We start from the raw sequence: 12905 nt of genomic DNA on the forward strand, positions 1-12905 counted from the left end.
GCGAGGAGCGCCCGGCGGGGCTGGGGCGGGTCCGGGCGGGAGCGGCTGCGCCGCCGCGGTGCGGTCTGTGCGGGCGGGGGAGCCGCTCCTGCGGCGGGGCTGGGGCGGGCAGCGCGGCGGGGAGGGGCGGCACAGGGCCGAACGCAGGACGGGGCCGTTCCCGGGGCCGTTCCCAGGGCCGGGGGGTGTCTGCCCCCTGCCCCGGGGGCTGCCCCAGGGACCCCCGCTCAGCCCCGCTGGGAAGGTGTCGGCTGGAGTGTCCCCGCTTGGTGTCCCTGCAGGGTCCAGCGCTGAAAGCGACTCCCGAGGATCCCTGTGCCCGCCCTGCTCAGGTGGAGGGGATGTGACCCGGAGGGATGCCCAGAGGAGTCTGTGAGCTGTCGGGCGGCTCCTCTTCAAAACCCACTGGGCTCAGCGTGGGCTGCGGACAGAGGTGCCCTGGGCAGGACGTAGGTCACCTCCCGGGCAGCCGTGCAGTGATTCCAGTGTGCAGCAGCCACTGGTGGCTGAGGAACAAGGGGATGAAACCCACTTCCCAGAGAGCTCTCGCTGAGCGGGTCCTGGGATGTGCTGATGAGCACAGACCCACTGCACCGTGTCCCTGCCTGGACGTTGTCCCTCTGACAGGCATGAGGCTGATCATCACCAGGGCAGTGCAGGTCCCACCAGGACGTGGTTCTGGAGCAGGCGTGTGGGCACCCCAGGCTCTGCGAAGCCTCTCCCATGGGGCCATCAAGGAGCCCTGCGGCACCTCGATCCCGTTTGTCCTGATTCCTGGGGAGGGAGGTGCAGAGGCCTGAATGGCTGCTTTCGGGATCAGCCAGGCAGTTTTCCAGCCTGGTATGTCTGTCAAGCGCTGCCCATGGCCGAGGGCTGAGGATGAATCCCTGGTGCACGTGCCATTTGCGAGGCAGGACGCGCGTCATGACTGTCACCGGGTTAATGGCTGGCATCCCGCTCTACCTGCCAGTGTGCCACTGGCACCCACAGCCGTGCACCCCGTCCATCGGGCTCCGCTCCGCAGCCACAGGCAAACCCAGGTGAGTGCAGGAGGGGGAGTACTGGGAAAAGTGCTTGAGAGTGGGAGGGGACAGTACGCTGCAACAGTGTATTGGCAGAAACGTGTATGGGACAGGTGGTATGTTATAGGGTTTCATGGTGTGGTGGGGATACCGCTGAGGAGGGGTGGGATCAGGATACATGGGGGCCATTTGGTGCTTCCATGGCTCATGGTGTGCTTCTCCATGGCAGGGCTCAGGGTGGCCAGCCAGGCGCCGGGGTGCCCGCTCTCCTGGTGGCATGGAGACATGGCGCCGGCGTAGTGCGGCATTCGACTGCGTGCCCCAGCCGGCAGCCTACTGCCCTGACTGGATGGCAGAGCTCCCTGATGCCCTGCCGCTCTCCCGCCTCTCCATCCCTGGCACCCACGACTCCCTCAGCCTGTTTGGCGGCCGGCGCCTGCGGTGTCAGAGCTGGGGCCTGGAGGCCCAGCTGGCGGCTGGCATCCGCTTCCTGGATGTGCGCTGCAAGCTGTCACGGGGCGAGCTCCGCGTCTACCACCTCTGCACCTTCCAGCGGGCCAGCCTGCGTGGGGTCCTGCGCCGCACCCTGCGCTTCCTCCGTGCCCACCCTGGCGAGGCCGTGCTCATGCGCATCAAGGAGGAGCTGCCCATCTTCTCCCGGCCCGGCTTCGCTGCCCAACTGCATCGCTGCCTGCTGGAGGAGGGACAGGGCTGTTTGTGGTGCCAGGAGGAGATGCCAACACTGGGCCAGGTGCGTGGGAAGATTGTGGTACTGGAGGCACTCACGCGGGAGGTGCTGGGCATCCCCTACGAGCAGCTGAGCATCAGCGATGCCTGGAACGTGCTGTCACTGGAGCGCAAGTGGGCCCGGGTGCGGCAGCACCTGGAGAAGGCAGCTGGCGGGGACTCCACCACCATGTACCTCACCTTCTGCTCTGGCAATGGACTCTTCACCTGCCCTGAGGAGGTGGCCCGCGTTGTGAACCCCCGCTGCTACCAGCACCTGCGGCGCCGGGGCAGGCAGCCCGTGCGCTGGGGGGTGGTCATCATGGACTTCCCTGGTGCAGGGCTTCTCCGGCTCATCGTGGAGAGCAACGGCCTGCAGGCCAACGGACACAGCACAGGAGTCCCCAGCACTCCCGCAGCGCCCTTGCAGCATCCCCGCGGCAGAGGGGACAGACGCCGCAGCCGGCACAGCTCCGCTCGCTGCCTGCGCCGGTGCCCATCGGGTCGGACACTGCTCCCGGCTGCACGCCTCTGCCGAAGGACATCAGTGCCCGTAGAGCAAAAGCTGGTTTCTAGGTCTCGCAGAGCTCCAGGAAGTGTTCGTGTGACAGTGGTGTGACAGCGGCAGAGGCAGCAGAGAGCTGACAGCCCAGTGGTCGGAGCTGGGCAGCCAGGGGAGCTGCACCTTGAGCATCACTCTGCCCGGAGGAGCCAGGTACAGTGCTGGGCCAGCCAAATCCACACAGCACAGCAGGGAAGGTGGGGAGAGAAGGTCCTGCCTCACCTCCTTTTGGGCCAGTGAGTCCTCCCATAATATCCCTCTGCAAAATAGTCTTTTTGCTTTCAAGGGTAAATAAAAATAAAAAGAAGCTAGGAAAGCACTCCCTATGTTGCCGTACCATTTCCTGTCAGAAAAGTGCAGAAAAGACCTTTTTCTCTTGCTGCTCAGATATGAAGGAGTCTCTACCCCTCTGCTCATGGCCAAAGCACAGTTAAATTGGTGTCTGTGATCATCTTGGTCTTTAAAGCAGAGCTGCAGGAGGTCAGAGGAGAAGGAATTAATTTCAAAGGTGACAACAAAGGGAATGTCCTTCTCCTTGTTATTTTAGCTTTTGTTTTCTTCTTGCAGGGGCTTGCCCCAAAAGTCAGGACTCTTAGGGAGTGCCAACTTCAGCAAGTGCTGCCAACCCTGTGCATGGACAGCTGGATGGCCACAGGAGCAGTGATTCTGAAGGGGCTGCCCTGTCCCCGGGATCTAACAGACAGGGCATGCTGCACAGGGCAGAGCCCAGTGATTTGCAACAGCATGGGCAGCATGGGCAGGGCAGTTTGTGGATTCACAAAAGCAAAGTGATTGGGACATAAAAAAGACCTTAAAACCAGTGCCAGTGCCTGCCCTATCTGCAGATAATAAATCAGCAATTTAAATAGAATGGCAAGTCAAATGACACAGAAGTTCCTTGGAGCAAAAGGATAACCAAGATCCCGGGGGAGAAATCATCAAACTGCTCTGTGCTGAAGGAGGGAGCTGGGAAAGAGAAGAGGAACTCTTTTAAAAAAGGAAAGCTCAGTCCTGGCCTGCCAAAAGATGAAGGATGTCCTCAACTTCTGTCTCAGAGGAAAACACAGTGCCTGCCAGAGGGGATGCTGCAGGATTTCCTGGCTGGAGGAGGGGATGTTTTTTGCTCCACAGGGGCTGGCCCTGGCTGGAGACACACCTCTTGGTGCTGAGCATGTTCATCTGCTGGGCCAGGGAGGGGAACAGGCAATAGTATGCAGTGGGTGACAGAGGTGGCAGACAGGAATCTGTCTCTGAGCTTGCTCTGTGAGACAGGAGAAGATTGAAATCTCTGCATTAAAACAGACATGTGACAAAAGCACTGGTCGTGTTTGGGGGAGTGGGGGCCTACTCTGTCAGCTGCCAATGACTCCCACCACCTGTGTTGCCTCTGCGCCAAGCCAGTGTGACAGCTCTAGGTATTGCTCTCATGCCAAGAAGATGGGTGCTGCCAAGGGAGGGCCACGTAGGTTAGTGGTTGGCTCGGCATTCCAGGGGTGCACAATGCCATGGGGAGCTAGGCAGGGCACAAGCAGAGCAATCACAGTTCCCAGGGGTAGCTCTGCAGGCTGGGTGATTCTGCTGTCACTTAGGGCAAGGACTGCCTGCATGGCTGAAGGGATGCCCCTGGATGTGGCACATGGAGCTACCCCATACCCACCCTGTGTCCCAGCTCACTGACAGGGCAGGGGTGCTGGAATTCCCCAGGTGGGCAGAGTCACTTGTTTACACCCTACCACACAAGCAGTGAGATAAGGTCAATGTTATCTACGCCCCTGGCATCCTGTTTGGCAAAGCCTTATCTGTGCCACCCACGTGTGGCTGCTGCCAGGTGCCAGGGAGCAGCAGGCAGCATGGGCAGGGCTACCCAAGTGGCAGTGATGCCCAGTGAAAAGGCTCTCCATCACTGCCTTGGCAGTGAAAGGCAAGAGGCAGAGAGCTGTCCTACAGCTGAGATCAAAGAAACATCTCTGAGAGGGACAAGGGTTGGCAGGAGTGATTTCCCCAAAACTAACCCCCTATTCCACAGCCAGGGCTGTCCCAGTGTTGCAAGGTCCCTGTGGGTGGGGGGTGTAGGGTACTGTCCTTGGATTGTCTTGGAAACATCCCTGTCCATCTGGTCCTGACTAATCCTTGCAACCATCTCACCCCTCCAGTCCAGGGTGGCAGTCATAATGCGTCTCCCTGTGGCCAAACACTTCCAAATTGTGAGAAAGTTTTTATCGGGTGCTGCTCTCCTCCAGGATCATCCGAGGAGGGTCTGGCTGCTGGGGTTGTGCACCAGGTGCCATGCTGGGAGACTTGTTCAAAGGCACCCTGCAGATCAGGGACAGCCTTTGGGTCAAACACTCCCTGGGGACCTGGGGAGGCAGGGAAATCATCTGCTTCCCGTGCTCAGGAGATGCCTCTAAAGCTTCAGAGGGAGCTGTCCGAGTTCCCAAGGAGGAATGGAGGGATAGCAGCAATGAGGCTGCACTCCAGGGGTGTGGGTCCTCACTGGTACCATGCTACACTCCCAAAGGGGTGCCATCGGGTGCCTCCTTGCTCTAGTGGGCTGCTGAGCCCTCCCCGGGGGCAAGGGGGGCTCCCCAGGAAGGTGCCCCCTCTATCGCTGGCAGCAGCCGAGCCGGACGGGCTGTGCCAGGGTGACTCGGTTCCTCTGCGGTTCCTCTGCGGGGACATTGCACAAGGAGGGGAGCAGGCTGTGCCACTGTGGGGCGGGAGCCTCTGCTGTAAACAACACATACCCGTGCCCGTTCCCCAGAGACAGAGCCTGCGGCAGATCTCTCACGGGAGAGAGAGCATTGCCTCTGCCTGTTGCTCAGCGCCGGGGCACAGTAAAGGAGGCACATTTCCATTCCAGATCCCTGCGTCCAGAGGGACAGTGAGGAGGTAACACAAGAAAGTATCTTTGTACCTGCTCCCTCGAGTACATGCTGAGCAAAGCCCTGGCTTGGAGCTTGCGCTCTGCCCTCAGAGGGGTGGGCACAGGGTGCACTGTCTTTCCACCTAGGAAACCCCTGCACTGCTCAGGCAGGGACAGGCCCTTCCTTGGTAAGTGAGGCAGCAGGAATCCAATGGGAGCATGTGTCCTGCAACATCCTGAATCCCTTCCAGGGAAGCCAACCTTGGAAATCATCTGAGATGTGAAAGGGCTCCTGGCCATTAACCAACTCCCAGCAGAGCTGATTTGGGTCTTCTCTTCGTTGTACCATGTGTACCTTTTTCCACTACCTGCAAAGCAACCCTCAGTATCTGTCCTGCCATGTAGGACCCCCTCTCTGAGCCCAGGTATCTGTGGGCATGGAGTACCTGATCCCACAAAGTGCTTTGAACTTGGCCATGTACTGCCATGTATTTTGCAGCAGCAGCAGCCACCTCTGAGTGTCAGCCACCTTGATTCTGTTTTTAGAACAATACCAGAAACTATTTGTAGTTACAAAAATAAAGGTGGGAATATTTTTTTTCTACTACTCTACCCTACCGTGTTGGGTTTCAGCAGAAGTGAAACTGGCAGGGGCACTGCCTGCTCTCTCTTGGGCCACACACCCACAAACACCTCTGTGAGTCCCAGCAGGTGTCTCATCAGTGGGAGAGGCAGTTCCCACCCTGGCCAGCTGACCCTCAGCATTTGAAGATGCTCTCCTGTCCCAGCAGCTGCCCCTCAGCCTCTCTGCCTGCCTCTCCTGTGCCATAATTGACCACCCTCAGCGATGAGCTGCTAGAAAGCGAGTGCTCCTGAATTACTGGACATACAGACTCATCCCCAGTAATTCCATAGAAATAGACAATTGCAGTAAAACATGATGCAAGGAAGATATCCAGAGACAGGAACTGAGTTTCATTTGTACTGGCCAAGTGCAAAGTAATTAGTGGGTTATGACTTTTGTGGGATGGGTTCCTCCTTTTGTTTAGAATGAGTCCCAGTGGAGCAGAATCAATTTCTTTGGAACTGGAAGATGAATGTGACCTGCATGGCTTTTGCTTGGTTTTAGCTGGAAGTGAGCAGAGTAATTCCTACAGAAAACCCTGCCAAGGCAGTTTTACGTATGAGCAGAATGGGGTAAGGAAAGATTTGTTATGATTCAAGAATGATCCAAGGGGAGGTGGATGCAATTAAGCATATTCCTGAAACTCTGGTGGAAGTTTCTAATGGAAATTAAGAAGTCAGGGGAAGTTCCTCTGGCATATTATTGGACCTTTCTTATAAAGATAAGGACAGGAAAATACATTGTGTAAGTAACTGTTTATAAATGGTATATGAGGATTCACAGCCAGAACAAAAAGCCTGCATGCAAGGAGAGCATCCAGCATGAGAGCTGGGAGGCTGTGAGCCACGCTCCCACTCAGCCCCTGTGGGACCTCATCGCACCTCATCCCTCCTCTGTCTCCCAACCACCAGCGTGGATGCTGCCACATGGACATGGTGGGTCAGAGAGGTCTTGGTGCCCCGGGCACCATGGGCTGGGGTTGAACCCTTCCTGGGGGACCTTTTTCCACCTCCTGGGGGGCTTGGGCAATTCTGGCTGGTTGTGGGTCAGCTCCTGTGCTTGTCACATCCCTATGGCAGTGTGGGGATGCACTCAGCTCCCATGCCATGGGGCTGGTGCTGAGCTGAGTCCCACCAGGGCTATGGCCAGTGGGGACCCCGCTGTTCCCTTCCAGCCCCAGGTGAGAGAAGGGTTTCTTGGGGTGGGAGAGCCCTGTGGTGTGGGAGGCGGTGATGTGGGGCAGGATGAGGGCTGGCAGTGGGGCTGGGGTGGGAGGGGAAGAGACCAAGGGCAGGGAGCGATGCTCTGCAGGCTCAGAGGAAGTGTGAGCACCGCTGCCTGCCGGGGACCACACACACTTGGCACTGCCACTGGCTGGGCAAGGCGTGTCTGCAGCACCAACATGGTAGGTCCTGCTCCTTTCCTTGGGGATGACTCAGGGTCTGCCTGGAAAAGGGGATTTGGAGGAGGGCAGGGCTATGGGCAGGCACTGAGAGGAACTAGTGCCACTGTCGGGGGGCTGTGGGACACACACAGGCTGCTCCAGAGACACCCTGCCCGGGTGACCCCAGGCACACAGGGCACTGCCACTGCAAGGCAGATGCCAGCCCTGGCTGAGCAGGAAGGGCTGGGAGGCCACAGGACATGCCCTGGATTTAGGGACTCCGCAGGAGTGAACTGCATTGCCAGCAGTGTCTCCCTCACTGCTCAGCCGTGCTGCAGGCAAAGCCCCCCAGAGTGCCTCCCTGGAAGGGCCCTTTCTACAGCAGAGCCATACCTGGCAGCACCATCCATGCCTGTATGTGAGCTGGCACAAGAACCGTGCCCTCATGTCCACTAGGACTGCCTGCCAGCACTGTGAGTGTGTGTGAGCCTCTTGGGATGTGTGTGCTCACATCTCCCTCCCTGTCAGGGCACTGCTGTGGGACTGCAGTCTGCTGGGAGGACATGGACTCTGGGCTCTCGTGGCATCTACCTGGGCATCGCTGCCATCACATGGGGTAAGTCACCACCGCCCGCTCAGTGAGCCCCGTGTGACCCTGCTGCCAAGGAGTCTGCAGGTCTGGGAAACTGGAGCAGGGCAGCTCCAGTGTTATTCTGGAGGGTCATCAGTCACAACCCTTGTGGCTGCCAGCTCCAGGGGTGGATCCTCCTGGGCTGGGAGGAGGCTGTGTCTGCTCAGGCCAGCTTCCTCCAGGCAGTCCACGCTCCCCCAGGGTGAGCTCAGCTGCAAGTGGGGTCCCTGCAGGGTGTCTGGTTCCCCACATGCAGCATGGCAGCTGCTGCACCCTACTGTGAACTGGAGAAAGGCAGCAGCAGCTCTACCCACTGCCTACACCCACACCTGTGCTGCAGAGTTGGGCATGGACACGGGCACAGGACACACAGGTGCAAGGGTTGGGAGCACAGCTGGGGCAGCACCACACAGAACTAGAGCTACTAATTGACATCAGGAGGAGAAATCAGAGTAGAAAAGAGTGTGGTTTTGCTGCCTGTAGGATATTTCCTTCACATGCTGGCACTGCACAGAGCAAAACCTGCTGTTGACTGCTCTGTCCCTGGAAATCCTCTGTGAGCTGAATTATTTTCCAAAGGACCTTTCATGACTGAGCTAAGGAACAGAAATGAGGCAAATGCAGAAGTGTTAGGAGGAGTCTGAGATTTAGCTCTGAAGGGAAAACAAAAATGCAAAGACAGCCTGAGTGTGGAGGGTGCTGAGCACCACCCTGGGAAGAGGTATCAGGGCTGCCAAGGGAGCCAAGGGGTTGGCTGGGGAGTCAGTGAGGGCCAGGAGGGGGCAGTGGGAACTAAGGATGGGGCAGGCTCCCAGAAGGTGCCCTGAGCTCCTGTCCTGGAGCCCCAAATTCCTAAAGGAGAAAGATGAGGGCTGTAGTGGGAAACCACATTTTCCTCAGCTTCAGTTTTTGTTGAACAAAGTGGATAGTTTGCTCTTTCACAAGGAAAACTAGACAAATTATGAGAATTTACTTAGAAAAATATATAATTATTGGCCAAACTACAGCTCTAATTAGACTTGAGAAGCCCTAAATTTGCATCTATTCTGTGATGCCCAGACCTTTGTATAACTGCAGTGTGGTGTGCTCTCCTGAGACACAAGGCACCCCAGGCTGGTTGTTTGGAGCAGGCTTTTATTCCCATATCACTTTCTGACAAATGAAAATATGAATACCATATCACTTTCAGCTGTTGTGGAGATACCTACTTCTGGGGAGAAGGGGGGAAGCTTCTTTTTGTGGCTAAAACCCTTTGATTGCGTAAAGTTGTGGTGTGAAATGCAGTAAATAAGAGCAGGGTTTCAGCAAAGTGTCCTTCACTTGTGGCTATGGGTTCCAGTTAATCTCTGGCCATGCCCTGCCTGGTAGGCATGACCAGGATGTGAGTTTGACTTTTGTAAGATCTTGTTTTGCAACACTGAGTTTTACAAGACTCCTCAGACCATCTCTAGCTCAGATGAGCAGGTTGGGATCCAAATGCTTTGGGGAGTGAGGGCATACCTGTTGCTCTGCCTTGCTCCAATCTGACTCTGATGTAACACTGTAAAGGAAGAAAACTGAAGTGGCACACTTCTGCACTCAAGGAAGGAACCGTGTTTAAGGAACCATCTTGAAGCAGGGTTTTCCCCTTTGGGAAACTTTTTTGTGGGCAGAGGAACAGGGCCATGGGGCTGGGTTTTCAATACTTGTGTTGGACAAGGGGTTGGCATCACTACTTGGTGTCCTTCTGCCACCTGCACTCTGCCTGCCCCATGCTGCCCACTGTCTCAGCCTTCACCCTGTCTTCCCCATCTTCCTCATCCCTGTGCCATCCCCTTGTTTTCAGTTCCTTCTGCCATGCCTGATCTACCCAGGTCTCCATGTACCCTTAGAGCCCCATTCTCATCCACATTTGCCCTTTCATCCCATCCCCTCACTCAGCTGATCACTGGCCAGGCTTAGACTACCCTCATGCCCTAAGGGATCCCATCCCTGACCCAGCTCCATCCTTTCTGCATTGATCCCAGACTTCACCTTCTCTCACAGGCATGGTGTTGTGGGAGGAGGTGGGTGCCTGGAAGTACTACTACAGTGACCGAGGGGACTACACATGGGACCAGGCCAGGAATTACTGCCAGACCTTCTTTACCGACCTGGTGGCAATCCAGAACAAGGAGGAGATCGAGTACCTCAACGAGAACCTGCCCCGCCATGGGACCTACTACTGGATTGGCATCCGCAAGCTGGGAGGCGTCTGGACCTGGGTGGGCACCAGGAAGGTTCTGACAAAGGAGGCAGAGAACTGGGCAGTTGGGGAGCCCAACAACCGCCGCTCCAACCAGGACTGCGTGGAGATCTACATCAAGCGGAAGGAGCAGTCGGGCAAATGGAATGACGAGCCCTGCAGCCGGAAGAAAAAGGCGCTGTGTTACAAGGGTTAGTAGGGGGACTGTGGCCCAGACCTGGATTGGGTGGGCTGGGGACCACCAGGGTGGCCAGCAGCTCCTGATGACCATCCTCTGTGTGTGCAGCCTCCTGCCAGCCCTCCTCATGCAGCCAGCGCGGCGAGTGCGTGGAGACCATTGGGAGCTACCGCTGCGAGTGCTACCCCGGCTTCCACGGCCCCGAGTGCCAGTATGGTGAGCCATCCATACCCATCCTTCCCTCCCTGCTGGAGAGCCTGAGCCTTGGTGGCAAACTGGGCAAGTTCCCTGTGCTCCTAATGGGCTGGCAGTGATGTGTCTCTCCCAGTTGTGCAGTGTGCTGAGCTGAAGCCCAAGGGAGCGCACATGAACTGCAGCCATCCCTACGGAAACTTCAGCTACAACTCCACCTGCATGTTTGGGTGCCAGGAGGGGTTCAAGCAGCAAGGGATGGGCACGCTGCGGTGCCTGCCTTCCCAGGAATGGTCAGCAGACATCCCCATCTGCACAGGTAGGACCTCTCAGGGCCTGGGAGTCTCAGGGATACAGCACTGATGCTTTGGGGGGACCACCACTATGTGCCCAATGCTGCTCAGGCAAGTCTTGCCATGCCCTGCCCTTTGTGGAAGCATCTCCTGGTGCTGCATGTGGGAGGCAATTCTCTCATGAGGCTGCAACGAGCAGAGCAGCTGTGAGCTCTGGATAAGCCCCCTGCTCTGCCTGGCTGTCCCAGTGCCCTTGCTCGCTGTCCTGAATTCCACCCAGATGTCAGCACCCTTTGTGCACTAAGCAAGGAGTCAGGATGGTGTCTTAGCACCTCTGTCAACCCAGTGGCACAGCCTTCATCTCCCCAAGCCCACTCTGATCTGCCTTGGAAAGGTGGTTGGCACCTTGAAGGTCCTCAGAAAAAAGAGGGGCTGCTGTCCTGCAGCCAGGGGAAGGGGGTATCCTGGCAGGCCACATCAAGCCACCTTGAGTGGGGACAAGGACCCATGAAATGAGGTTAGATATAAGCTGGGAGGGACAGAGCGTGGCAGGAAGCCACAGAGGAGAGAAAGCTGTGGTGTGTTATGCTGCAGGGGCAGGGAAAGTCTTCCTGTTGGTGGTTTGAGGGCTTGCAGCCAGGCACCACGCGTCCCAGGGAAGTGCTGTGCTTCTCTGGGGATGTGAGAACCTTGCTCCACCTTTCCTGTGCTGCAGCCTTGCACAAGGATGAGATGAGCCAAGGACTGGAGCAGACATGGGACACAACTGGGGACCCTCTCTATTGGGAGACCCAGCAGAAACTGCCAGGGGCCAAACAGCGTCTCTGTACATATATTCTTAAAAAAGAAAGCTGCCTTGAAGTTAGTGCTGCTAATGAAGCCTGTGCAAGGTGTGCCTGTAGTCCAACCCGGTGCTTACTTTAGGCACCTGAGACCAACAAAACTTTCTGCAGTTAAGAGCAACAGTCATGGAGCTGTGATGTGATTCTCTGTAGTCATTATCCCCAGCAGGGGCAGGAGCTGGCTCCCAATTTTGTGGAAGTCCCCCCAGGCAAGCTAGGCTGTGCCTGCCTGCCTGCTCCAGGCTTTTCAAGTTCCCAGAGGCTTGTTTTCCCAGCCCCTTGTTTTTTTCCTGCTGGCTGTATGTATGATTGATTCTTGTTTCTTGCAAAGAATCAGATGAGTCAGATGGTTGCTTGTGATAACAAAGCAGTGTTAGTAAGCATTGCCAGTTGGGCTTACTCCAAAAACGAGCAGAGGTTCTTGCTGTGGCGAGGCTGATGGTGCTGTGAGGGCTGTGAAGGACAAGGCTGCCTGCCCTGTCTCAAACCCTGCCCTGTGCCTGCCTGCAGCTGTTGCATGGTCATTGTTGGCTGGCCCCAAAAGGGGCTGGGTCACTTGCTCCCATCCGCATGACATGTTCATCAATAGACACCTCTGGGAATTCTGTGGGAAACCAGACTTGCCTGTAAAACAGCTATAAAAAGAAAAGTCTACCTAGGAAAGTGTTTGGTGTTGGTCTGAAAGCTGAAGGTACAGTAGATGGGGTGTGTTTCAGCTGGGCTGGGTGATGGGGGTGTTAAATGTCCTCCTGGCACTAACCTGCAGTGGTCCCGCAGGCAGCAGAGCCACTCACCCCACCAAATGCTGGGTGCTGCCCTGGCATGCAGCAAAGCACATCCTGGCCACAGCCTGGGGACACTGGCACACAATCCTTGTAGCCACTGCCGTCATCCCATCTGGTCCTCTACAGCCCCAAAGCCATTCCCCTGCCACTGTGGCAAGGATAGAGCCAGGTCTCTGCTCCAATAAAGGAAGGGAGGCAAGTAGACTGCAGCAGGTGTGGTCCTACATCCCAGGGCCTTCAACCCAGGGTAGTGCAAGGGATAAACAGGGCTCTTGCAGAGCAGCAATTGTGTGCCCCCCAGCAAATCACTTGTAGGGCAGAAAAAGCATTGTACCAACTACTGTTTTTGAAGAGGCGAGTCTGGGTGAAAAAGGCAAGCTGAAGACATATGACCACAGCTTTGGTTTCCTTTGATTTGGATTCAGCCCTAATCCTTAGATTTAACCGCATCTATTCTGTCTCTGAGACTTGCTCTCCCGTTGCAGCCATCACCTGCCCGGTGCTCAGTGCTCCAGACTGGGGAGAGCTGAACTGCTCCCACCTCCATGGAGACTTCACCTTTGGCTCCATGTGTGCCT

At 56.6% G+C, this 12905-nt stretch overlaps 2 protein-coding genes across 2 annotated transcripts in view; both read left to right on the forward strand.

Moving 5' to 3' along the window:
• The first annotated feature begins 148 nt into the window (after positions 1–148).
• On the forward strand, positions 149–3628 carry LOC108497866 (1-phosphatidylinositol phosphodiesterase-like). The gene is made up of 2 exons (XM_017815939.1): positions 149–1040; positions 1252–3628. The coding sequence occupies exons 1-2, from the start codon at positions 801–803 to the stop codon at positions 2365–2367; spliced, it is 1356 nt and encodes a 451-aa protein (XP_017671428.1). The 5' UTR covers positions 149–800; the 3' UTR covers positions 2368–3628.
• A 3414-nt stretch (positions 3629–7042) lies between these two features.
• Positions 7043–12905, forward strand: part of LOC108497845 (P-selectin-like) — a 10543-nt gene continuing 4680 nt past the window's right edge. The window contains 7 exon segments of the mRNA XM_017815896.1: positions 7043–7108; positions 7110–7143; positions 7175–7203; positions 7711–7798; positions 9839–10228; positions 10324–10431; positions 10544–10726. Of these exon segments, the coding sequence (XP_017671385.1) occupies positions 7043–7108; positions 7110–7143; positions 7175–7203; positions 7711–7798; positions 9839–10228; positions 10324–10431; positions 10544–10726 (898 nt within the window).

Source organism: Lepidothrix coronata, unplaced genomic scaffold (genome assembly GCF_001604755.1).
Source record: "Lepidothrix coronata isolate B3197 unplaced genomic scaffold, Lepidothrix_coronata-1.0 Scaffold52, whole genome shotgun sequence".
NCBI classification, from domain to species: Eukaryota; Metazoa; Chordata; class Aves; order Passeriformes; family Pipridae; genus Lepidothrix; species Lepidothrix coronata.

Coding starts and splice junctions, on each gene's coding strand:
- LOC108497866 (XM_017815939.1), top strand. CDS start 801: ATGGCTGCTTTCGGGATCAGCCAGGCAGTTTTCCAGCCTGGTATGTCT. Junction 1,041..1,251: donor GCAGCCACAGGCAAACCCAG/GTGAGTGCAGGA, acceptor TCTCCATGGCAG/GGCTCAGGGTGGCCAGCCAG.